General features: G+C 45.7%; 1 protein-coding gene across 2 annotated transcripts in view; it reads left to right on the forward strand.

Moving 5' to 3' along the window:
* arhgap32b (Rho GTPase activating protein 32b) overlaps positions 1 to 27,375 on the forward strand; it is a 106,896-nt gene that overhangs the window by 20,642 nt on the left and 58,879 nt on the right. For both annotated transcript variants that reach the window (XM_029251493.1, XM_029251494.1), the window contains exon 2: positions 21,468 to 21,581. In XM_029251493.1, coding sequence (XP_029107326.1) covers positions 21,493 to 21,581 — 89 coding nt within the window. In that variant the 5' untranslated portion in view covers positions 21,468 to 21,492. The remainder of the gene's footprint in view (positions 1 to 21,467; positions 21,582 to 27,375) is intronic.

Genomic DNA, 27,375 nt, shown 5'->3' on the forward strand with positions numbered 1-27,375 from the left:
TTGGGGCTCTTTGAGAGGCTCATGGAAATGTACCGTGACAGTCGCCGTGTGACTGACAGAATTTACAGTGCGAGCGAACGGAGATGGACGTTTTGCCCTAATTGGAGAAACACTTCCTTCTTGCCTGGTGCAGTGGGAGACGGTGATTTCTCCAGAAATTCGTTTTGATTTATTATGTTTGGTTTGAAAACTTTGTATTCAAGTCTTTGGACTGCCATAAATGATGATCTGTGATTTGACAAACCCTGGTAATGCCTTTTCTAATGTAATAAATTTTAACCCTGTGATGGACTGGCATCCCATCCAGGGTGTACCCCCGTGACCCTGACCAGGATAAGTGGTTACTGAAAATTCATGGATAGATGGATGCATATTTATTTCTTTAGCCCCCCCCCCCCCCCCCCCCCCATTTCTTTTTAAACTTTGTAGTGCTGGATTTTTTATTTATTTTTATTTTTTTTTATTGATATGGTTTTGTTTTCATTTTTTATTAGTTTACTTGACTGCTCATTCTTTCTGCCTGTGAAAATAGCTGTTTGTGTTGAATAGCGTTTTACAAACGGGGGAAAAATGTCTTTTTAAAACCTTATTTTAGTGTGGCCTGGTTGTTTCATGGAGATTTTAAATGCATGAACAGATTTTTGGACTGTCTTGAAACATCGAGGGTATCCCCAGTGTGAGGGAGCAGCCCTAATATGGATTTGTGGCTCATAAAAAAGTCATTAAGATTGAGTTTATTAAATATTCATCTTTACATTCAACCAGCGACAGCCATCAACGAAAGGGCATCATTTACTCACTTTCTAGTTTTAGCCTCATGCTTTAAACTGTGCTTTATAGCGCTGCGATATTTTATGTCCAGGCATTTTTAAATCCAGGCATTGTGCTGAGTCTTTTTGTTTGCGCAGGACACTGTGTCTAACTGCAGGGTTTTGCCTGTTGCGTAAATTGGTCACAGATGAAGTATTTGTGAAAATAGTGTCTATGTCTGAGACAGTTGGAGAAGATTTAAAGAGGGTTTTGTCTGTGCGGGATGTTAAAATACCTTCAAGGATACACACCGTGTTTGTGTCTTCGTGTGCTTTATCTGTTTGTATTTTAATCTGATGTTCGCAGTATGTGTAATGTTAAGCAGCTTAATCTGATTGAAATGAGAAAAACACACACAAAAAAAAAAAGAGAAAAACCTAGCAACAGTCAAGCATTCATCATCCCGCTGTGGGGAATGCCTGGAACACAGCTTTGCTCTTTTGGCTGGCTTCTCCTCCCATCACATGATCGAGAGTGGCCTGGAAACATGAGGGTCTTTCTCTGTGCCCATGCTTTTCTCTGTGCGGCTTTCCATGTCTGCTGTGGCCTTCTCCCCTGCAGGCAGACAGGTGCGGAGGGCAGCCCATTCCACGGTCTGGCGCCCTTCCTGAAGACACACACCGCTGGCGGTTCCTGCTGGAGTGGTCATTTCCTGTTGGAACGCTGGGCTCTGATCAAACCGCTGCCGTCCGTGTGTTGGAGACGGCTCTCTGCCGCAGCCTCAGTGCCTTCATTCTGCTCGAAGCCTTTCGCCTTCCGCAGCCGCCGAGCCCTGCCAAACTCCAATCTGGCTCTGCGCTGCCCTGGCCAGCCCCACCCCCCCCCTCCTCCCCACTGCCACCCTCGTGCTGCGGTGCACATATCACTATTTCATAGAATGACACATCGCACATCCTATCTCAACTCTAAGCAAATCAGGAGCTGTGATTCGTAGAAATACTTGGTGAATTGAGCTACTGTGTGTTTACAAAACACATCTTTTTGCTGCAGCTTCATCTTTTAGTTTTTGTTCGGTTTTTAAAAACAGAGCCAGCACTTCTAACTGAAAGAAACTAGGGGCTGAGAGGTACACTAGTATCTAATCTGCCCCCTTTTTTTTTTTTTTTTTTTTTTTTGCTCTTTCCTGAAATTTGCTCGCCCCGAAGCGTGTCAGTTTTCATTATTCTCCACACTCGATACACTGATTTAAAGTTCCTCCCTCCAGACAGCGAAGCAGAGCCCTAGATTCCTTCGTCCCAGTATTTATCTGGATTACTCATATTTTAATTTCAGTATGAATTTCATAGGCCGTTCATGTTTGGATCATTTCTTTTACCACACCAGTAACGGCACAATTCTCAAAGGTGAAACTGGCAGCCAACAGCTTGCCCCAGGATTAGAATGACATTGAACTCTTTCCAAGACAATGAAGCAGATTTTCCAGTTTTTTTCCCCCCCCTCAACCTGTTTGAGCGGTTCCTCCACCCCGTCTTCATTACTCATTATACAGTATATCATGAAGGAATTCATCACATCTGCTCTTTTCAAAAAGCAAGGCTTGAACTCCTCCTGCCATCTGCTGCAAGACGTGTAGCGGTTAAGGACATCGACTCGCAGATCGTGTCCCCCTCCTTGTTACTGTCTCGATCGCGGTGTTGATACAGTAAGACTTCCCTGCTGTATAAATGGATGGAATGTTGTCAGTCACGTTGGATAAAAGCATTTGGAAAGTATAATTTCCGTAACTGATCGTCCTGCGATGTTTGTCTTGTTTTTCTTCAGTTGATAAAATCGAGAGATACGTAGTCCATGGTAGTGGTTAATGAGTCCTTGTGAAATTGACTCGAATACAGCGATAGTTGATTCATCCCATAACTGACTCTGACGATGTCTTTGTCAATCGGTTTCATGCAGTATCCATTGCTGATGCACTCGGTGCAGTGAAAAGGTCTTTTGCTCCCTCTCTTAGCTGATGTTTAATTCAGTACGCACAGATGTCTGTTTGCAAGCTTAGCCCATTTCTTTGACCGAGGGCTTTCTCGGAACGAGGGCCCTGCTGATGTTCAGGACAACAGAGCCCTGCCCGTGTATGTGCGTCTCCGCTTGTCCAAGCCATTCCTCTCCCGGCATCCTCTGCCCGGTTTCTACACGCTTGGGCCTGTCCTGCAGCACATGCCAGAGATCCACACTTCTGAGTGCTTGCTGGGTATCTGTTTGCAAATCGTTTGCCCACAACCACGTGCTCCTCGAGTTATGACATGTTCAGCTTGCAGTAACGCGGCCTTACGGCAGCTGTCCCGTCAACCTCATTGTTTTTCATTTACATTTCTTCTCTTAGCAGATGCTTTTCTCCAAAGCAAATTACAATGGATACTGTGTTGCGTTACTAGCCTATACACCCCTTATTCACCAAGGTGACTTACAGTGCTAAATACACTGCTTATAATGGGTCATTCATCCATACATCAGTACAACACACTTTCTGCCACTCGCACGCTACAGGTGAACCTGAACAGCATGTCTTCGGAGTGTGGGAGGAAACTAGAGCACCCGAAGGAAACCCACGCAGAGACGGAGAACGTGCAAACTCCACACAGACTGAGCGGGGATCGAACCCACGTCCTCTCGCGCCACCCGTACCGCTCGGTCCGCTGTATGATAACATCGTCTATTTCTGATTGTTTGGGTGTCAAGCAGCTTATTGTATGTCAGTTGCAAAACTTTTCATTTGCGATTCCTTTCAAGTTACCCGTTATTTAAAACGGATAGCTCGTGAAACAGCGAGTAGTTATTATTCATTAATGAAAACCGTACAGTATTAATGGTATTCCTAATTGCCTGCACTCTTTCATTTCATACTTTCTGTACTGCATTGTCATTAATTTTTTTTTAACATGAATGTGCAAAATTAGTGGGGAAAAATACAAGGTCACATTATAAAGTAGCATTCATGCATGGTAATTGTTTACATACAGTATAATTATGGTTCATGTAATACAGTATAAGGGGATCTTAGACTAACGACAAAGTCAACAAGCCCATTCCAAGTGGAGGACCACATCTTTTTTTTTTTTTTTTTTTTCCTTTTTTTTTTTCTCCCCCGTATTTTATTGTTCAGGCTTACCATTATTAATTTATAGAATGACAGTGATAGGTTTCCTATTTCACTGGGGCTCACGAAATGGAATAAACACATGGGCTGCGGGAAGCAGCGGGAGGCTATCTTGTTGAAACACATAGTGCCAGTTTCCTTGATCTCTTCCGGCTCGATAACAAGTCCACTTCCCTATCTCTCTTTAATCGGCGCGTTTTGATAAGTCCTGCTGTAGTGGAGAAGACGGCAATGGGGGGGGGTGGGGGCACCAGTGGCTGTTACTGTGAAAGCACCGACCAGAGTACCAGTGTTAGTGCAGAAGAGGGGAGTGGTCCCTCAATAACACACAATTCCTCAGAACTGGTGAGTCGTCCCAACAGCCCCCCCCCCCCCCCCCAATCTGGATCCTTTTTGACTTGGTCAAATGAGCCCAGTTTGCAGTTTGTCAAATGCGGGACCAGCCATGCTGCTCAGAGTCCCTTTTAGCGGCAGCTTGCTTCGTTTACTCCATTTCGCCTCGATGCCAGTTTCAGTGCATTAAATGGTTGAACGGTTTACACGTCGTTGCATCTTGCTTTCTGGATCCGCAGCTTAAATGCTTAGCTAGAGGGCTTCAGCCAATTAAGATGAGTTCTTAAACCAGATTAATACGAAAGTCCGGTATTTCCAATGGAAATCGTCAAAGTGCGGACGCCGAGCACCTGTTTGCGTCGCCTCATCTCCGAGAATTAGTTTTATGAACGAATGTAGTTTTGGTTACGGTTCATATGCTGTGTGGTATTCCTCCTCCTCCTCCTCCAAGAGTTTATGGGAATTTTATGCGCGTGAGCCGTGCGGCGCTCTCCCTCGCCGTGCGCAGCGGTGCCGTGCCACGCCTGCACCGTCGGCTTGTTCCGAACGCTCCCATTCCGGGAGAGCACCCTGCTATCTTCAAAACGCCTTTGAAGCGGCCGTGTGCCCCTCGTCCAAACCCCCGAACCACATCTCCCGAGCACGCCCTCCCTCCGTCAGTCGACATCCGTCTTTGCGCTCGGAACCGGCCCTGGGACTTCCTGTCTTTGCTCGGTGGCCTGCGGACAGCCGCTTGCCAGCGACTCTCTGGCTCTTTGTCTTCCTTTTCCTCCTCCTCCCCCACCCTTCCCTTTCATCTCGCTGTTATCCTGTAATATTTATCCACTGCCGTCTCCCACAATCACACACATTATTATTTTTTTCCCCCCCATCCCATGTGTCTTTGAGATGTTTTTCATGTTCAATATCTCCAAAACCTTCCCCAGGACTCTTTTTTTGAAAAGTCCCCTAGATATTTCCAAAGGTACCTGTATTATGTGTATGATCTTAATTTTTTTTTTTCCATAGATATTATCTTTGTAATGACACAGTTCTTTAAAACCTTTGAGTTTTGCTTTTTTCAGTGTAAGCATTTTTGATTTAGGACTCAGCCTTTTACAGGTAGTGAAAATTGATGTTAGAATGGCTGTGTGTGTGTGAATTTACAAGTCCTTGCACTCACTGTTCATTGTTAAGACATATGTATTCTGTTTTACCTGAAACCTGTAATGCAGGGCAAAACGCCTCTTTCAGTAGATGTTTCTTTTTCGCTGCAGGTGATTTTTGTGTGGGAAGAATGGCTGTAATCTTCTTGAATGTCAGAATGTACCTTTCCTTCACTTCATTTTGCGATAAGCAGCTCTGGAGATGTAGTGGCTCTCAAAAACTGCTTCTTTCCTTCCCAGGTATTCCTTTCAACACATTTGTTTAAGAAAAAAAAAAGAAAAAGGGACAGCAAAGTGAATGTCTGTCTGTTGTTGTTAGCACCTTTCCGCAGTACCTGAAGTGCTATGATGTAGATCTTAAGACGGTGACGAGAAGCCGAGGACCCCGTCGCAATCCTGGCGGAATCGGGCAAGTTGTGAGAAAGTCTGAGATGTTCGTTGTCGCTTTTATTATAGAATACGTATGCTTTGCAAATTTTAAAAAGTGCAGAAACGCTCTCTGTAGGGCAAACTCAAGACATTCCGTTTTGTCTTAACCATTGAACTGTTAGATTGCATCAAGTATAAACTTATTTGTTAGCGGTTGGAGAAAAAATTTAATGCAGGGAAAAGAAGGTTATTGTCAGGCTTTTTTTTTTTTTTTTTTTGTAGGAAATCGGAAGAATTGTGTGACTTGAAGGCAGCAGTTAAGACATGAATGACAGGCCTGTTCGAGACCGTGGGAATCGCGAAGGCATGCCGTGTGCAAGAGGTGTGCGCGCCGAGGTCGAGACATTTCCACGTGAGCGCTCGTGGCGCTTGGGCCCGATGGGATGGGACGAGCAAGCGGCCTGGAAAGTTCACTGGGAGGGGGTGCTGTCAGGAGGCGGTAGGGTGCGAGGGTATGGAGCGCAGACCGAAGGCAAAGAGGCGGGGAACGGTTGAGGAAGCGTTCAGCCTCGGTACCCGTCGGTGGCATTGTTTATAAGCAGATAGCCTGAAGCGACAGGTCTGTGTGACTCCACTCAATAAAACAAGACACAAATCTCTTCTGGCCATTCCTTGGAGCAGAGCAATAAAGAACAAATCTAATACACTTAAGAATCACCTGATGCTGGAAGTGATGACTAATTTCTTTCAGCAGGGTCTCCTTGGGAACCAGTGTAGGAATGACATCAAATTAATGTTTTGTTTGGGGTTTTTTTTTTTTTTTCCTGTTGTTATAAAATCAGTATGTTGCAGCGTGTTGGAATGCATGAGGAGGATGACTGTTCCGTTATCTGTAGCTATCTGCACTAAACTATGACTTCAGTGCATGTGTTCTCTATAAATATCGGCTGCGTTCCCACAACGATGGCGACTGCTGATCCAAGCGGAACGCGGAGGAGAAACTGTGTGACGTGGTAAACCCTGCGTTAAATACCCACTGCTTTCTCTTGCCTTTACTCATGGCGCATGGGATTCTTGGCCCCCACCATGCCCCCATGTGCTCCTGTAGGGTGACCAGTGTGTCGCTGTGGTGATGCAGAGCACTTTAGCTGGTGCGCTTCTTTGAGCGCACGGTCACGACTGCGGCAGACGGTGTCATCTACGGAATGTGCGTAGAGCAAGAGGGCCAAACTCCTGGCTTTAATAGAGGTTCAATGAGTTAGCGGGGGCACGGTCCACGGAGACCACCGGAGATGAGATTGAATTACGTGGGGTGGTGCTGGGGAAATGGAGATGGAGAAGGGTGAGAAAGAGCTGTTGGTTGCTTTTGTATTGATTTAGTGTTGGATGTCTGAGCAGCTGTCCTGTCCAGTATGCAAACCCTCACTGGACTTGGGGGCCAGGGGGCACATGGGGCTTCTGGCCTTCCCAGAGGTTGCTGTCAGGGGCTTTCGCCAGCTGTTCTCTCAACCCAGGGCTGGAGGTGTTTGTATCCAACTCAGATTCTCAGCCCCTTTCCAGTCGACAATTTCTACTGTATTCTACGGCGTTAGGGGTGAGACCAAGAACTGGTGACTGGTGTGCAGACATTTTAATATGGGGAAACAGTTTTAGATTTGATATTTAATTTTGGAAACCTGCAGAATGATTTTAAGGTAGGGCTTGAAGTGACCTCAGTCCTTTTGTCCTGCGTTCTGTTGACGACGAAAAAAAAAAAAAAAAAAACTCAATTTCAAACACGCTTTTCAAGATCATTTTCAGTTTTTTTTTTTTTTTTTTTAAATGAAAAGTATCCAGTGCCATGAACTGCCCTCCATCAACTTGAACTCAGTGTCCGCTGGCAACTAAAGTAGCCCTTTAATACATGCCACATCCTCCATACGCTCTGGCAAAGTATTCTGTTTCATAAGGAGATAAGTTGTGCTAAACAAAAAAAAAAATATGCAGCAAGAATGACTCAAACTATCGCTTTGTAACGCTGTCATTAATATAATGCACATTTAGTGTTTCGCAGTGTCATTAAGATGCTTTGACTGGGACATCCTACACACTGTTAAAGTTTTTGCATGGATTGACGTTAATGGCATAATAGATAAATACCTTTTAAAATGTTTAAGTTTTCCCAAGATTAGGTTCTTAATGATAATTTGGTCACTTTCTTTCTAATAGCTATCAATTACCGAGGTTTTCAACCGTGGTCCTGTCAGCTCCTCTGTAAGTGGCATTTAGCTGCAGCTGAGCTCTTAATTTGCTCTGATTAAGCTGCTGATTGAATGAATTGCACAGTTCTAATCGTGGTGAAGAAAGCATTACTGGAGGACTAGGAATGCTTTTTTAAATTATTGTACCAAATTCAGTTTGGTCTGAGTCAACTCTTACATGTGTTTTTGTCTCAATAAAATGTTTAATTTCCTGAAACTTGGCAAACTTGAATAAACTATCATGAATCATATCAATTATTAATCCCTTCAATACTGGAAGGCAAAGAATGATTAAATGTTGTGTGGATGGAGTATTTTTGTAATCAACATAATGACCGCTGAATTAAAGTTGAAAATTTGAAAACATTTTTTTCACTGCTAACTATTTTTTTCAAATAACTAAGTTTTGGTTTAGCTATTAAAAAAAGATACTTATCCACATACTTTGAGCTCAGCATTACAAATGAGTTGATATTCTCATTCATACACTTGGACTTGTTCTGAAGATTTCTTATTCAATCATACAGTCTAGACAAGTGCAGTTGCTTTAACTTTACAGATTTATTCCACATTTGCGCATGTCTGTTTAATGTTTTCCGTTAACATAAGTCATTTCAATCGTTTGAGAATGGATATGACTGGTTGGGAAAATTGAGTTAAGTTAAAGGCCTCGAGCGGGGTTTTTTTTCCCCATTGAGGAAGACCTATGACCTTCATACACAGGTGTGATGGATATCTCCAACTGGGGAAATTGTCATCGCAGCGGAGATGGTGACAGTGCAAGATGTGGCAGGTCTGCAGGTGTCCCATAGCATGTAAACATCATCCCACAGTGGGGCAGAACCTATGCAGGTATCCCTACCTCTTTTGGCAGCAGCACCCTCTGAGCTGCAGCCTATATTCTGTGCCACTTTGCTATAAATTACTCACTGGTTTTTCGCCTCCACCCAACTGAGTTAGGGTTAGCTCATTTTGGAAAGATGGATGAAAGAGCTTCCCCACCAGAGTAGACTAGGGATAGACCTGTCGCTGTTCTTTATACACATCAGCTCCGACAGGCTCTCAATCTCGATTTCCGTTAAATATGGTCACGACTCGAGCTCAGCCCCGAAAGGACAGACCCTCATATTGCATCGTTGCATCATCAATAAAGGCATTATTGGAAATGTGCCGTGGCCAGTCAGGCTTTAATTTTTCCGGTATCGATTGCCTCTGATCGGGGCCATCATACAGTAGCTTTTGCTGGTGGTCACATACTTTCATTTATTTTGATTTATTTTTTTAATGAATTCCTCCATTCAGTTTCCTCTCCTGCATCCTATCAATGACACTTGTGACAGACATCATTAGCTCTGTCCAGGATGTCTTCATATATAAGATAGATATGTGCAGCGGTCTCAGTATGGAGATGATGGGATCTTATGCTTTTTTTCCCCCATCAACTTCAACAGGTTGCAGGTACATCTCCATGTGTTCTCAGGAATACTCCACAAGGCGACTGTGCTTCAACCTTGCTTTGACACTTTTCAGCCTTCATGTTGTACTGTCAAAGCATTTACCACCTTGCCATGTAAGAACTTGTGAATTCAACTGAAAGTTCAACATCTGTCCTAATGGACCCTGAGCCTCGTGATATGTTTGTCCCTTTGTGGTGTTGACATACTTGAATTAGGTATGAATTCAGTATGAAGGCCTCGATGAGCTCACGCTGTCTGCAAGCGGAATAGAGAAACGTATGGAATGAGGTCCCACAGGAGAGATCTAAAAAAGAATTTAAAAAAAAGAAAAAAAAAACTGTAATGGGCTGTGTTTCTAAAAATAAGCCAATTAGAAGTTTTTGCAGCATGTCTTACTTCAGACCTAATCAATACAACTTTGATGTACTACAGCTTTATCCGGAGCGTTGCTCGGCATGTCGGCCGGGATCCTTAAATTACTCTGTTTCATATGCCCTAAGACCGTTCATAGACAGTACTTTTGTTCCGACCCCTTATTCCGTACTCTTTCAGCCTCTGTAGCTAAACTTAGTGTTTCCTCGCAGTGTGTTGGTAAGGGGTTTGACAAGGAAACGAAATGCCTCCTGCCATCGTCAGTGCTGCGGGCTGTAGGTCCATCGTCGAGATGTGCCGAGGCCCGAGTTGTAATGATTTGATTGTTCACCTTAGTTCGGTGCGTGGCGCTATGGAAATGCACGCTGGCCTTCACAGGCCTCTTATTAAGGGTCTCTTCAAGCGGAATGATATAGCAGCTCTCCTGCAGTCTCACCCAAGGTTCTGCACGTTGGGCCTTTTGAATTCGATTTCAAGACAAATGCAACGGAAGTTTAGAGTTGCTCTGCTCGAGACTGTGATTTTTTTTTTTTTTTTTTTTTTAAAAGTTGTTTTTGCTGTTCTTGTTTGCTTGCGTGTCTTGTGTCTCATGGAAACCATCTGGCCCAGGACAACGCTGAAGTCACCCCATCGCACACGTACAACACCCCGTTTGCTCTGGCCAAAGAATGTAGAAATCCTCTTTTACTCTTATTTCCCTCAACCAGAAAATTGCCAGTCATCTAAAATGTACCAGCTTTCACAGTCTGTCATCTTGTCACTTTTGTTGACAGCTGGGAACACACTGCAGACTGGCAGCGGTTGCTGGGCTGTCTGTCCCCCAGCCAGATGAAAACATGCGCTCTGTGTTGATTTAAGTGTGTCGCGTGGGCGACATCATTGGGGCGGGCCCTGAAACACCGCACCCCTGCTGAGGACATTGAGCTCCATCACTAAGTTCTCCCTGTTCTCCGTGACTGAGTACACCCAGTTCCATAAGGAGAGAGCCTCAGGGGGACACAGCTGTATGAAATGTTTTGCCCATCCAGGTCTGGGACACAATAACCCCCTCTTGGTGAGTTCATAGTTCCTCTAATGGTCTGCTCGACTTTCCCAGCACGTTTCGCTGTGAATGTGCCGAGGCCAGGCCTTTGTGGCACTTGAAACACACGTTTATTGTTGATGGTTTTTCATCATCTCCCAGAGGACATTTTTAATAAGAAAATGTGGCAGTGCACACTAATAAAAAGCTGCATTGTTAAAAGCATTGTTTTCCGCTGTGAGTTTTACTAGAGTTTGGTTAAAAAAAAAAAAAAAAAAAAAACATTTTTTTTTTTTAAATCAAATTATAATATTTATTGAATTAGTTTTAAAATTTCGTTTCTGAACTGACGACTTCATGTCTTGCTGCTTGCCTTGTTTTAAGCCGTACAAGCCCTTTAGGGTTTGTATAAAGGCTTTTCGAAGTTTTTCTTTGTTTCAGGGTGGAATAGCATTAGGTTCTGTACTGCTTCCATTGGAATTGTGTGACACAGTGGTCAGGGGTACCAAACTAGCATGAGGGCTGCTGTTCCTACTTGCATCCCTGCTGTAGAACTCTTGAACCCAAGGCGTTTAATTACTACGTATGAAGTCATAAAACCAAAGGTTACTTTGGATAAGTAAAGAAATAATAGCATATCATTGTCAGGACTTGCACTTCACTTACATGGAATCTGTTCAACTTTTAATTCTTGCACAGGGCCTTCTCTCCAACAGAACACAGTGCTGAACAAAGCTCCATGTTAAAATACTGAATAGCAGCAGTTGTAGTGAAATATTAGGACTGGCCAGCTGGCAGTTGAGGAGAGGAAAACAAACTCCCAGCCTCAAAGAAAAGGAGAAAAAATAAGCCTCTGGGCATTCAAGTATCGGTGCTCCTCCTAGGGATTCTAATGTTGACAGTGTACCTGTGTGGATGTTTTGGATACAAAAAAATTATATATGCCAAGGCAGAGCTGTGGTTTGTGGAAGCTAAGGTCAGTAAGCAGACCCATGGTTGCTGATCTTGTCAGCCATCAGGTCTCAGCCATTGAAACCAGTTGTTGTTGTCATTACTTGAATCCCGGCAGCAGGTGAACTCACTAGGAGGGTAGCTATACCGTAGTGCCACTGCAGCCTTCGCTGGAAGGGAAAACGACACGTGGATGTCCAAACTGATTCTTTCCCAGGGTTTTATAGTATCCTTGTTGAGCGAGAGCTCGTTGCCTTGCACATCAGTGACCATTTGACACGGTTCTCATGCCAAACTGCACGGTATTAACCCTGCAATGCTCTGCTTGCCAAACCCCTGCATTTGGACACTACAGCTGCCTTGGCAGTTAGTGCCGGGTGCCAGTCTGTCCGGGTGCTCCGCCTTGCTTGAGCCAATGGGAACTTGACTGAGAGCTCATGAGTTTCAGTGTGTTCAGCATGGTAGTCTCCAGTGTGCTACGCTCATGTTACAGGGACTTCCTTTCGGGAGGTAAGTGGATGCTGGAGTATAGTAATGCATACTTCAAGGATCTGAAGTCCTCTCATTCTATGAATATTAATAACGTCTTTTTAATGTGTAGCTGTCTATTGGATGCCCTACTTTCCCCCCCATTTGCCTCTTTTCCAGCTTCACGCATTTACATCTTGGTTGAGCTGCCTGAGCGCAGACTGCTCGCTGTAGCTTCGATGGCGGGGGAAGCCACGGTACAAGCAGGTGTCTGTTTCCAGCACGACAGGCGTTCCCTTTACACTGCTTAGGATGAAAGGATTAACTGGGCTCCTTATTTCAGCTTCATTTGTCAGAAGCTCGATGCATATTGCCTGGCAAGTCATTTACATATGGTCCTGCATTTAATTGGCTCATATATTTGCTCTGTTGTGTCTGTGTATCTGAGTGTAAATTTAAAGTTCGAATGCAAATGGTGCCAGAATCTGGAATATTGTGATGCATGTAAAAAAAATAAATAAATAAAAAATAAAAAAATGGCTGCCTATAAGAAAGTGGAAAGGCAAGACAATAGGGAAGTCTGTTTTGGCTCTAAAGCATTGTTTTAGAATAAACAGTATGAATGTATGTCTTTTATAAATCATTGTGATGTCCAGATGTATAAGCACGCTGAGTGAAGATTTTGTTTTTTCCTGCCTCTACTGCATCTGTCATGGGGTCAAGCAAGTGAATGCGATAGGGTTACAGCATTGTAGGTTTCGACTGGATGTGTTGCCGAGGGTTCGCTGGGAAGAGGTGAGACTTTGCTGTGGCCCCATTGAAAAGTATGTTTGGCTGCCGAATTAGTGTTTGTGGGAGAAAGGTACCAGATGAGACATTCCCCAAAGTCATCCTTTATACCATCTGACAGAGCCGGTAGTGTGTACCGGGGTTCAGCACACCCTGGGCTGCAGGCCAGCATCTTCCTATTGTCATTACTCTGGGACACAGAGCATAGAGCATGGAAATAGAGCCCGAATAAACACAGGCTTGGGGCAGAGAGAGAACTCGGGCAGGGGGGCAGCAGAGGGGCTCACATTGCATCAAGGTTTTAAGCACTTAGAGAGAATATGTGGTTCTGTGGCCCTTATGCACTCGGCTTTGAATGGTGGGGCTTAGGGTATGTTAATGAAGATGGCACAGAATACCCCGTAGAGTGTGGGCTTGTAAGGAAGCATTTCTTAGAATTTTTTTAAGCATGTGCCGTACCATCCCTGAGACTGACAAGATTGTTGGCTAGGCGTAGGGTGGCAGGTCATTCCCAGGATCACGTTTTTGGATGCCATTGTGTGGGGACCAGGGCTTCTGGGAGTGGTGTTTTGAGTGGAAAGCCTCCATTGTAGCCCATTGAGACTGCTGGCTTTGTCCATGTCTAGGAGACCCCCTGCCCCCTCTAGTGTCAGGTTTGCCAGACCCTATTCATTTCCCAGGCAGCCTGCTTCCCGTGTGGAGTGACCGCACAAGCGGGGCCCCTGGCCATTCATCAGCATGGCCCTCCTTTCTCCCAGTCTCAGCTTCATTCCTGGGGTTGATGGACGATGGAGGTTTGATGGATGGCAACACAGTGGCACACCCCCTCCACCAACTTATGTGTCCGTAGTAGAAGCGGCTGTGGCATTGCTGGCTTCGGCTCCGATTAGAGGGAGGAAGTTTTCACAGCTCTGCAGGAACTGGACTATTGAAGCCCTTGTCCCAGTGATGCTGTCAGCTGATGACGATCAGCACACTCGGAACTAAAAGTATTCTCTGTACAGTGGTTACCTGTTGCGTGCATATGGTGCGCCAAATAATACCTAGCATACATATCTCTATATATTGCAAATAGATGCCTACTAAGACAGTTAAAGGAGGGGTATACACCATTTGGATCATATAAGTACTTGAAAATGTGTGTTTGTGTTGGAAACTTTCAGGTGTTTTGCAGAAGCAAGTTACGAAATAAAATCACTGAGCAGCATTTAAGGCATTCTTCCTTTTCTGTTTATTGCTGTGCGTCGAGGTCCGAGGTGCCTGCATGCTTGAGGACTGACCCACCGGTGTTTAGGAAAGCAGAGTAATGCTTCACTTCTGCTTCGTGCGAGGGGCTGTTTAAAACGTGAAGTACACACTGCGGTGGCATTTTGAAATTCATTACTCGTCCTGAATTAGGATCAATTATTAATTCATCATTTATTAATTATTTATGTTGATAGCTGTTTGATTTCTTGCTGTGATCGTGTTAAGTTGATATTACATCCGTTAAATGAACGCTCGTCTTCAGTTGCTTCTCCTGCCCTGTCAGCCTTCGGCTCCTCGAACCTGGAGTTCCTGCCTCCAGATGGTCCCGAGTCACCACGGGCGGTCGAACCAGCAGTCTCCCCTCGGTTTGGACTGAGTGAGAGACATGGGGACCACACCTCCTTGGTCCAGGCTCTTGTGCTGTGGTTCCACTCTGGGGGAAGAGTGACCTTTCTCTCTCTAGCAAGACTTTCACAGTCCTCTCAAAAGGTGCTTGAACCAAAGCTCCTTCACACGTGCTTTCCGATGGCTGAAGTTTCTTTACTGGAGTCAGATAGTTTTGCTTGTGTGTTGTGTTGAGCTGCTATACTCACCCACATTAAATTGCTATCAGCAATCAAAAGTTGTTCCCAGTACCAGCATATGGCCAGAGTTTTTATATCTCTTAGATGAAAAGGCCTGTATTTTTTTTATTACTATTTTTTAAAAGAGTTTCTGTGGCTTCTCTGAATATGAAGATCCTCTGTAAATCTGTTGAACATTTTGGGCATCTGTTTCACGGAGGCTGTGCTCCAACGCTGCTCGACTCTCGTCCCGATGCTCCCCCGCGCACTGCCTTTCCCTGCTCTCCCCTCCCGGCTTTACCACGGTGCGAGCGGCGCCCTCTTCCCATCGCCTCTAGTCATTTTGTCTGCTTGCTAAGCAGGCAGTTTAACCTTTACCGCCAAGAACGCCGCCGATGGCCGCTTCTGCCTTGTGCGAATGCAGCCTGCTTGGCTTTGCAGAATACGCCGCCTCTCACGGTTTCGTGCGGCCTGTGACCGCGAGGTCTGTGTCCCGTTAGCGCTCCTGCGCCGAGGGCCTCGCTCGCCACTGCTCCCGTGCACGCGGCGCCACGGGCAGCCACTTGTGACCGCTCGATGCCTCGATCTCCCTCGTTCATGTTTCGCTTGAACGTCATTCCTGGATTACCGCTGCAGTTACCTGCTAAATTGGAATTAAGTCAAATTCACTTTATCCGCGTTAAATAGGCTGCAGCCCAGCAATAAGCTGCGTAAATTCCTAGCTCTTCCGTAGCAATTCCCAGAGATGCAGGACACTTGCGGGTCACTTGGCTTTCACCTTCCAGTCCAGGCGAAGTCAAACTTTTGACTCACTCTTAGTTTGCCTTTCTCTTCCTGGCAGCACCCAAACATGGGGATATGTAGCGTGTGACACTGTGTTGTTGCACTGAGGTGTGGTCAGGCCGGGAGGCCCGCTCCCGTTCCGCACGGTCAGCCTTGGGCGCCGGTCGCCCTGAGCGTAGGGCAGTGTGTCTCTGTTGTTAATTTCACACGCGGTGATTCCATCTGATGTACAAAGCCTCGTGTAATGGCCTCATATTAACCCGGATGAGGTCACCCTCGGTGGGGAGAGCGACGTGGGCCACGGAGCCTCATAGACTTCCTCTGATGTAATTTGGCACGAATAAGCTCCAGTCCTCTCGAATTAACGAACGCAGCACAAGACGGCGAGTTGCGCGCCTTCTCCGTGCTACAGCGCGCGGGGATTCGCACTGAGGGGACGATGAAGGCGGAAGGAGATGAGCTGTTGCGCGGGAATTCTGTCGAACCGCTGCCAAATTCACATTCGAGTTATGGACGAATGAATGGCATTCGTCATTGAACATTTATTCATTTAGCAGACGCTTTTGTCCGAAGCGACGTACATCTCAGCAAAACTAAAGTACAATTTGCATTACATTAAGAGGAGGAGACATAGCTGCGACATGAGACATTAAGTCTCAAGCAAACCTAGGTTACCACTTGCTGCACCGAGGTTCATCGTTCAAGTAGGTGCATAAACAGGATAGATGAATCCCGATACCCTCCTACCAGTTTTTTCATTTTTTATTTTTAAATATAAGATACACAATTTAAGCAAGCAAATACAGACAGTGCCGGAGTAGTGGCTGATTAAAGGCGTTATCTGGTGATGCTCATGAAGCTACGGTGCATGAACGTTTACACCACATGAGCTGGAGAGATCTTGGGCGAAATGGGTTCGGAAAAGGTGAGTTTTTAGACCCTTCTTGAAGAGTTTCCGCAGTCCAGACCTCAACCCTATGTAAATTCCACTTTTACTCAAATCCCAGAAACACACATGGCATGCTTATATTTAATTAATTGTACGTGATATAATATTGAGGGTCACGTTACATTAGTGGCAGTGAAGGTGTTACTCTGCTGGAATTGTTTTCAGAAACATAGTCCCGTAGGAGGGTAACTGCAGACTACTCGGTTATAATCCGTTCGCACCCGCTGCACTTTCGGGGCCGACAACGATGCTACGAGCTGTAGCTAATTGCTATTGCTAGTAGGTGTCCGTCCATTGGTCAGGATGTCTGAACGGGGAGTCAGTCACGTGACCCCTTCCTTGGCTAAGCCAATTAGGCAGATGTGCGCGGCTGATGGGGGATCTCGTTAAATCGCGCGTGGCGGCTGCGGCGGTGCACGTCACGTATAACTAACGGCGGGAACTGAATGAGAAGATGCTGCCGACGTAACCGGAAGGAGCGATGTGCCGAAACGTGGAATTCTTTAGCTCCCGAGAGCCTTCCTCAGTTCATTAGCGCCTTCCTCGTTCTCATTTTAAAATAATTTTGGACTAATATAGACTGGTTTACGGTCAGGGACTTCTTGTGACCTGAAGGTTGGCAGGCCACGCCTTGGCTGTCGTTTCCTTCACCTCACGTCCGCAGTTGCTCTATTTGTACTTAGCCTAAGGTGCCCCTCGACTTATGACGACTGTCCGTCCCGTTAACTTTATTATATTACTTTCCAGTCCCGACATTTGGTCATAAAGTCTGAGGACGACCACTCCATGTGCTCTATGATATTAACACTGTTCCCGCGACTGCGTTTTGTTGCGATTCCCTTTGTAACTTGTATTTACAGTGGAATTATTAAGTGAAGAAGTGTTAATCATGAATGATTACTGTACGGTATTCACTACAGAATTCATAAATCGCCTGTACTCCATTTTAAAATTGCTTTACTTTATGTTCTATATATTTGAATTATTTGAACATTTAAAAATGTGTGAAATTACTGAAAACATAAAGCAAAGTCCTATTATATATTGTAGAAGTCCTGAATTGTGATTTAGCCAAGAAAATGAGTGCTCTGGTGGTGCTGAAAAGAAAAACCGGAAGACAAATAGATCCAGAAAATATTGTTTCTTTCAATACTGCACTGTTTGTATTAATACTATTATTTTTAACACGAATAAACAGTGAAAATAGTGGGGGGAAGTAACAAAGCCTTAATATACAAAGCACAATTCCTGCATTGGAGTCGTTTATATTTCCTTAAAATGTGTGTATAATACAGCATAAGGGGGTTTGTGACTTACGACAAGGTCGTCGGAACAGAACCGCGTTGTATGTGGAGGACCACCTGTACACGGGCGCTTTGTGAATCGCTGAGTGCAGAAAGCTGACAAAATAATTATGATAATCACATCTTTTGTCTTTTCACCGAATGTCCTGAGTGCTCTTGGTTAGCTCTTGTAATTAATGGAGAACATGGGGATTATAGAGTTAAAGTGTTTGCTGTTTGACATTCTGAGCTCGTTCTGACGCCATTGGGACGCTACCCTGGTGAGGTCTCGGTGGACAAGGTCAACCACTGGCTCGTCCTAAGGAGCTTTCTGTGTGGCTAGTTTCGTCTGGAACATTCTGCCACATCAGGGATTCCTCAGCACCTAATCAGCGGAGCCTGATGCTGTCCCGGCTGGTAAGCGAGTTACCGCACCGGGGGGGGGGGCAGACATCACTCTCGGCGTAAAGTGCAGATGCAGACATAAGACGTTTACTAGTCGACTTGACTGTGATCAAGAGGTTCCAGGGGTCTTGAGGTTTTGGTGGGGAGATGATTAGGTGGGAGGGGATGGTAAAGCTGCGGTAAAAATAGCCTGCGGATGTTCTGGCAACGACCTCTACGTTCACAACCTTGTGTCTGTCCCTGTTTTCTAATCTGGAGTAGGTTTAAGAGAAACAGAACTTGTTCTTCTCATTGACAAAAAGCAGCTTGCATGAGCGCTCCCCCCCCTTTTTCTTTCCATTTCCTGCATACAATTTCTCAGCCACCCTTCGCTCTGATGTTATTCTGTCAGTGCCTTAGAGAAGAGTGCGGGTGATGGGCGAAATTGAAAACACGTCGCATGCGGGGTTTTACTTTGGATGTTGCAGACTGCAGTTTTTGTTTGCCCTGCTACCCCTTTCTTGCTCAGGTAATGAGTAGTAGAAGTACTTGTCAGGTATTTACCGTGATTCATATGACCTTAACTGGTTCCTGAGGGCATCCTGAAGCCCCAGGTTTGTGAGATTCCTCCGACGCGCTCCCTTTCACCCCAAACGCACAAGTGCGGAAAAGGCTGGTAGATTTCCGAATGGATGTAATTAAATGTACTGAAGAACCCATAGCCTAAATTTAAACCATAAATTAAATAGGACTTGGTGACATGTACATTGTTATAGAGTATAAAGTTTTCATCTGCTGCATAAAACAGGAGCCTTTTTTTCTCTTGTCAGAATAAATTGCTCAAACGCTAATTTTTGTACATTTTGAAGTTACTAAAGCCGGCAGTGTGCCACCATAACAAATGTTCACATTTATTCGTTTAGCTCACACTTTTCTCCTGCTACATACCATTATTTATCCATTTATACAGTTGAGTAATTTTTTTTTACAGGAGCACTGTAGGGTAAGTGTGTTGCACAAGGGTTCTACAAGAAATGGTGGGATTTGAACCTGTGACCTCTGAGTCAAAAGACGGCAGCCTTACCACTATGCTACCTGCTGCCCCATGTTTGAGGGAGGCTAGTTAGTAGGCTAGTCCACAAGTACTGAGGTTGGAGAACCTGAGATGACTTGGCTAGATGTCAACCAGAGATGCGTACCAGAACTACTATAGTATTGTCGGCCCAGTTACCTTGCTTTTCGTTTTCTGAAACTTTTATATCACCCTGACAAGGTAGCAGCACGTGAGATGAACGTTGAAATACAGTTGACGTCCCTGTGACGTAGCAAGTTCAGCCAGAACCAGAAGAAAGTGACGGGCAGCGTAGCTGCGGTCAAAGCTGGCTTCGTACCGTACATTTATTCATTTACCCGACGCTTTTCTCCAAAATGATTTACGCTGTGAAGCCACTTACAATTATTTACCCATTTACATAGCTGGATGATTTTGCTAGAGCAGTTTAAGATAAGTACCTTGCTCAAAGTTGCTATAGCTGACGTTGAGATTCAAACCTGTGGGTCCAAAGACAGCAGCTGTAATTGTTATGCTACCAGTTTTGCTGGTAAACACAGAGCTAAGCAGACAGGTGACCAGAATGAACAGCGAACCTGCCCAGCAAGTTCTGGAAGTTTCTGCCCTCATGTATACTTGCCCCCTGCCTCATGGTCCACCTTGCCCAGTGTATCCCTGGTATATTCTGCAGTAAGGAAGTCAAGTACAGGTAAACAGTCTGTGGGACACATCTCTGTTATTACTTTGCACAAAATAGTCCTAATAAAGTTATTTTCTTTTTTTTTTTTTTTTTTTTTTTTTTTTTTAATTTAGGGGGAAAAAACACCCAGTTCTGTTTAAACTGTTGCAGATTTGATTCTAAGTACAAAATGTTTGTTCTTCCCCCTTTTCTTGATGGCCATTGGGGCTGCCATATCTCAATCTGCTGTGAAGCTCTGGAAATTTTTTTTTTTTTTGGGGGGGGTGGCTGTGAAATGGCATACCTCAGCCTGGGAGGGGCCAGGTTCCCAGCAGGGGTCCTATAGCAATGCCTTTCTTGGTCTTGTATGACCCTACATAGTCCTCTGGAGTCCACCAGTGTTCTGCATGGTCCTATAGGGTCCAGTTGCGTTCTCTTGTCATCGTTGGCGGTGCTTCTCCAGCCAGGGTATCTGGGCCTGGCTGCTCTGCCAAGCCTAATATGAAGCTGGAAATAACTAAACTGGGGGCAATTTGGGGAGTTACACAAAAATCTGTGGGAAGATGTTTCATATCTTGGCTCCATAATCCCTTTGCTGCTCCAGAGTGCCACGCTGGCTAGAGAGAGCACTCCGCTCCTCCTCGGTAATTACATGTTTGTCATTACTGCTGTTGCAGCATCACTTGATGTGTTTTTCATGCAGAATTGTATCTTATCAGTTCAATAAGAGAGAATGGAAAATGGCTTTGCTCCTTCCTTGTTTTACTCCGTGTGGAGATTACATAGATTGGCCCAAACAAGATGTGGCACCGTGGCCCAGCAGGTAGCACTGGTGCCTCACACCGCCTGTGCTTTGGGTTTGGATGTGGGTTGGAATCCGGGTCTGGATGGGCTTGACTCCACACATGCGTGTGTGCGTGTCTTGCGTTGCTCCGCTGCGGTGATGACTGAATGATTGCAAGGAATTCACTGTAGTGTGTCTAACACTGGAGTTTACTTTGGAGAGAGCTAAACATTAGTTAATGATCCCTTTAAGTCACTTTGGAAGAAAGCATCTGTGAAATGAGTAAAATATAAAAATTAAATGGTAAAATTGGTAAGCGTTACTCTAAAGCAGTGTGAAATTGAAGGCCGTGTCTCCTGCGATTGTCCTCGTCCCTGTTCTCCTCTTTTAAGAGTAGTCCTTATATACATGAATTAGTCTGAGTGCAAATGTTGTGGTCAGATGTGTACACTGTGGTCAGTAACTGCACGTCCACCAGCAGCTACTGTACTGTTTGGCATAACATTGAGACAGGTATGTTGGCTGCAGAGAAATCATATGGACACAGCTGTGATTTTATTTTATCCCTGCTCCCCCCCATCTCTCTTATATCCTTTCCTCATGTCTCTTGATCTCAATTCCTCTTGTTTCTGTTCTCTCCTTGCTTTCTCTCTCTCTCACTCTCCCCCCTGCCCCCCTACCCCTCCCCCCCCGGCAGGCTGCTCCTAAAGTGAGTCAGTACCATGGATGCGGCCAGCGGGGCTGCTGCGGCAGTGGGGAGTGCGGCACTGGGACTGCTGGGTGCTGCAGGGAGCCATGATGCTCCCGAAAGGTAAGAGCCATGCACACCTTCTGCTGAGCCCCACATTGCTCTCTGCATGCGCCGTCTGCTTCTGCCCCGTCCAGGTCAGTGTGTGTGTGTGTGTGGGGGTGTGTGTGGGTGGGTGGGTGGGTGGGGGTGGGGGTGTGTGTGCGTGTGCGCGTGCATGCGCAGGGTTTGGACCTTCCAGCTCAACTAGAAATGACACCGGTGTGCATCGAGGCAGTGCTTCACAGGGGGTCCGAGCAGGAGCCTGGAGGTCATTTCGACTTTATGAATACAGCATTGTGACACCTGGTGCTGTGTTGTTCTAGCTCATTAGCATGGACGCTGCACACTGAAGACCTTTAGCAACACATTGGTGGAGTTGTGGAGAACCAGCGCATGGACTCTTAACCACATTGTTGAACCACCTGCGTTTACTAGTCCTGTGAACTAACCGAATGTAGCGAGGGTTTAACTTTCTGATCTGGCTATGAGCTTCTGGGTACGATACAGCATGCGGGGGGGGCCTACCCTCCGCTTCTCTGCGTGGCACAGCTTGCTCGCATGTCGATACGCTCCCGCCCACTCCTGCTTTTGCTGGAAGTCATGTGACCAGAAGTGGTTCTAAAAAGCACGCCTGCTCCCAGCTATCCCCTTGTAACGGCGCTTTCCTCCCTCCATTCATCTTAAATCCGGTTCAGGGGATAACCTTCCCGCTGTCGCTCTCGGGCCAAGAGAGGTCCGCAAGGACGGTCCCTCATTTCAGGATTATTCTCCAGCTATTCAGGCCCTCTGCCTCAGTTGAACCAGGTTCAAATGCTGTACACTCGATGTTGCCATGGCAGCTGCAGCTTAGCATATATTAGATATTGGTGCAGTGTTACAGCGGTGTAAAGAGAAAGAGCACACTGTTTTGGGGATGTGAGAGAAGCCGGTGCTGTTGACCCTCTGGTGTATGGGATCCACCATGGAATGGCTACCCACCAGCCAGCGTCCTTCCTCCAGGTTACGGGGTGTTCGTCAGGTCTCTTAGGCCCGCTAAAGCATGACCCTCTTGCTTGTTTCCGTCCTAAGAACCAGATTCGGAACCCTGAGTAACCTTAACCTTAATCCGGAGTGGTGTGTTCACCTCGGCTCTTGCTCTGATACTGACCTCTGCAAGGTGGGCTTGAGACCTCGATGGAAGCTTTCTGCAGAATCATTTACAAAAGAATTAAAACCTTATTTCTTTACTCTGTGGAGTGAGCGTTCTTCTTAGAGGTTCCCTACATTCTCCAGCGGTTTTTGAAAGGGGAGAAGCTTAACTCTTCCTTTTGCTGCTCACCGCTCACCCGCCTACTGTCTACGAGGTCTGGGCGACACAAACCATTTGCAAATATTTATTCATTTATCTGATACTTTTTTTCCAAACCGCCTTGCAGTGTCAAGATACTTACATTTACCCATTTGTACAGCAGTTTAGGAGAAGATGGGATAGTAATTCATTAACCCCTGCAGGAAAATTCTGCCACACAGCAGCTCAATGTGATGGTTAACAAGAAGTTACACAGTTATTCCTGACATAATGCTAAATAACAAATACGAAATACCAAATCAACATTTAGAAGTAACTCTTACACTAGATAAATCTGGTAGGCCCTTCAGTGGCATTAAGGGGGCAGATGGCTGTTGGCAAGAAGGGCCCTCTTTGTTTGCCATAACTGAACATTCCAGAGACTAATGGAGCTCATGCTCTCACTTCATGGAGGAGATGTGAGCCAGTGTCCACAGTGCACTCTAACTTCCCCCTCATGCTGCCTTTTGCTACTTCCTCCACTGATATTTTATCATTTACTACATCATTTCAGAGTAAGTACCTTTCTCAAGGTTACTGCAAGAAGTATGATTCAAACCTGGCAGCTCAGACCACTAGTATGTCACCCAGTGCCCCACATGCCCTCAGTTTTGCTTGTCCCTGTTTTTAACCTTATCGTTTAGTCCTCGAAGCAGACTTGTGGCAGTGGAGCCCATTGGTTGTTCTTCTCATGCCCCAGAGAGAGCCGGGAGTCGAGAGAACTTTACCGTCGGAGACGGATGTTTGCCGAACGAGGGGATTATGGTCCTGCTCATAGGTCCTTCACTGTGCTCTGGCGGCCCGTAATCCTTCCTGCTCAAGCAAATGAGGCTCGTTAATAATGCATCAGCAGTGCCGCATCCCGCAAAAGCAGCGGTGGCGGCTAATAAAACAACACACGAGAGCGCCGCCTGTCATCACCACAAGGTCCAGGAAGGTGGTGCTGGTTTAAAGCCCTGTCCCCACTGAATAACTAAGCAGACAAGCAGCAAGTTGATATTAATGCAGGCTTGAGGGGGTCTCAGTGCTGAAGCTTCACTGATTTTCTGGGTCTTCAGTTCTGGGAGTGAGAAACTTGGCCATAAAGTCAACGTCACCGCGATTCTGCACTTCTGCACCCCCTTGTTGTGGCAAGCAGAATTGCAGCATGCTTGTTTTCAGGTAGTAACATACCTGGTTGTCGTCCTTGTTTTGCTCATTGGTGACCGCTGGATTAATTATCTTGGGCTCGTGTAACTCCTGGTACCTCTCAAGCCACTCCTGGGTATACAGTGTGTGAGATGGTTAGAAATCTTATCGCTAAACCCAACTCCACAGACCGAGCCAATTTTGAGTTCGGTATGAGATTGTACCCTGTCCCAGTTCCATTTCGGATTTTCCACTTGGTGATCTTTTTGTCTTCTGTATACCTTCTTGAAATTGGAAAAGTAGGCCCAGGTCCACTATGGAATGATTTCTCATACCTTTCTGCACCCTTCCAGCTGCTTTTGGCCTAAATCAGTTTCAATGTCTAGGACAGCCTCCTATTTAAAACAATTAATTGTGACTTAATAAATAGAGCCCTGTAGTGTTGGTTTTCCTTTTCAATTTGAAATTTATGCAGTTGCTCAGCGATTTCGTCATTTGTTTTCTTTCCCTTAGTCTTGTGGCAGTTTGGGCCTTCTCCTCATTAGCTTTTATTCAAAGGATGACTGCGCACGGGCAGCGGGTTGTTATTGCACAGGCACGTGCAGCACGGGAGTAGCGTTACTGCACTTCTCGTAAAAATGGATGAAGTACATGGGCTTTGTCTCTGGCTGGGTTTCATTACAACATTCGTTGTGTTACTGTTGTTGTCATTGTTACATTTGTAATTAGAAAAAAATGATTATTATAAGAAGGGGGGCGCGGTGGCGCAGTGGGTTGGACCAGGTCCTGCTCTCCAGTGGGTCTGGGGTTCGAGTCCCGCTTGGGGTGCCTTGCGGCGAACTGGCGTCCTGTCCTGGGTGTGTCCCCTCCCCCTCCGGCCTTACGCCCTGTGTTGCCGGGTAGGCTCCGGTTCCCTGCGACCCCGTATGGGACAAGCGGTTCCGAAGCTGTATGTATGTATGTATGTATGTATGTATGTATGTATGTATGTATGTATGTATGATTATTATAAGGGGTTTGGTGAGTTACAGACCACCACATACAGAATATAAAGAATTTATTATTCACTAAACTTTTTTCCCCCTTGCCCCCACCTCACAGTGAGTATCATGTAGTTGATGCACCAAAGAACTTTTCAGGACAGTAGACCTGTTCTTTTCTACCTCTTCTGACTTGGAGAACCATAACCCTCTTCTTCCCTCCAACTTTGCTCTTGATCCCTGAACAGCCCCATTCCAACTCCAAGGACATTATTTATTCCTTAACTGTTAAATTTAATGTTCACGTCCACTAGCCTGACATGGAATGTGAGCTGAATAGTTCTGGGCAGCTAATGCAATGCAGGCAGGTTTGGAAGGACACTGCTGGTATGATGCTCACACTGCTCTCAGTTCACTATCTAGGGACACCAGCGTTGCGGACCATTTCTGGAAGCATGCTCGTGCTTTCGGCCGTGAGGTGGAGACTTTGTTGTGTTAGTGCGTGCGCTCTTTGAGTTTCATTGCACCAGATTCCTGCTCTCGCCTCCTTATTGACTCCAGCGCTGCCATGCGGTGGTTGGTGTGGAGGGATGAAGGATGCCCAGCGGGCAGTAGCTGTCCTGTGTGCTGAGAGATATGAGCGACCAGGGGGTGGGAGAGGTAATGTCTGCTTCAGTTGGAGACCCTCCCAGGCCCTCGGGCTGAGACGGAGCACAGAGACTTGGATGATGTCCGTTCTCCCTCCCCCTCCACCCATTGCCTCAAGGTTGTTGTTCTAAAAACAAACACACGCACACACTTAAACTCACCCACCTTGTCACGTGTCACGCTCGGCACACTCTCCTCTTGAAATGCGAGGTGGGTTAAAGGAAAGAAGGCACAGAAGAAATCAAATTAAAGGCAGAATTCTTAACCCTAACCCCCCAGGCACAAATCTTACATCATTGCTGAGCCTTTTGTGCCCCACAGTCTCCATAGTTTGAGCACATCAGACAGAATGCGGGAGAGTACATCGTTGTCTCCTGACTGCAAAATGGGACGGAAGAGTTCCACTGCTGCTTTTTTGGGAGGGCCCGTTTGTCATTGGAAGACTACGTCCGGATGCTATTTTTACTGCTTTTATAAAGACATATTTTTCTTAACAGAAATGACTGAGATCTGTATGCGACTATGATGCATTGCTTAACTGGAGACTACCGATTGCCACATGGATAGGATCTCACATGTACTTGTTTACATTTATTTGGCCGATGCTTTTCTCCTAAATGACTTACATTGTTAAGCTGCCTACAGTTTCCCATTGTACAGGATAAGTACCTTAATCAGGGGTACTCCAGCAGGAGGTGGTGTTGAAACCCGCCTGGGTCCTATGAGTGCAACTTGGCAGCTCTGATCGCTACACCGCCTGCTGTCCCCCACCTAGCAGGCCTTCTCTGCACAGAGCTCACGATATCAGGAGGTATAAGTGTAATCACTGTTACTTTGCACTTGCTAAAAACGGCAGCGTTAATGCTTGCAACTTCCTTGCAGAAGTAACCACTGGGTTTCAGCAATGTGTTGACTGTATGTTAGCCATCAGATTAAGCAGTGCTGGTGTGGTCCAGGAGCACGCATTTACAGCTCGGTTGTCCAACCCTTTTTAGCCTTGAGCCGCTACCCTTAAACTGATCCAGTGGCCACACGTGTAGGAATACAAAAAGTGACGTACTGTAGTGACTCTTAACTGTCTAAATTGAAGAGTGCTCAGTATTAAATGCATTATATGCTTTAATATGATGTCAGTAAATGGTTTGTCTCGTTCATGGTGGATGTAGGATAGTTTTCCTGCCAGACATAATTCTTGTAAAAGTCCAGAGAAGAGAAATGAACTACTACTTGAAGTTGGACATATACTTGAAATCAACACACTGCACTTATAAGGGTGCATCCTGCCTATCCCAGCATCCTGTTCTTCCGGGCTGGGCTCCGGATTGTTGTCGTCCTGACTTGGACAAGCAGTCCTGACTGAGTCCAGTAATAATACTAATGATAATAGGGATCAATATAGTAATAGTCCTGACTAGGGTCAGTGGAGAGAGATATTTGGACATGAGTTGTCCACAGTTTGAACAGGTTCTTTCAAGCTGTCCAAGGTGAGTGTGTAAGCGTGGTTTTGAATGTGTTTCGATGTTCTCGTGTGTTGGTGCATAGTGCAACTCTAATGGTGTGCTCTCTCCAGAGCACTAATGGGCACTTCTCTGATATATGAAGCCTTGATTTATGACTCTCATTGGCCATGATGAGTTTGATGACCCCTGTGGGGGTAGACTCTTGCATTAGGTTGGTTTGTGACAATAGAGATACCATGTGATGCATCATCAACACATTTGGCAGTGGCTTT

This window comes from Scleropages formosus, chromosome 4 (assembly GCF_900964775.1).
Source record: "Scleropages formosus chromosome 4, fSclFor1.1, whole genome shotgun sequence".
Lineage (NCBI taxonomy): Eukaryota > Metazoa > Chordata > Actinopteri > Osteoglossiformes > Osteoglossidae > Scleropages > Scleropages formosus.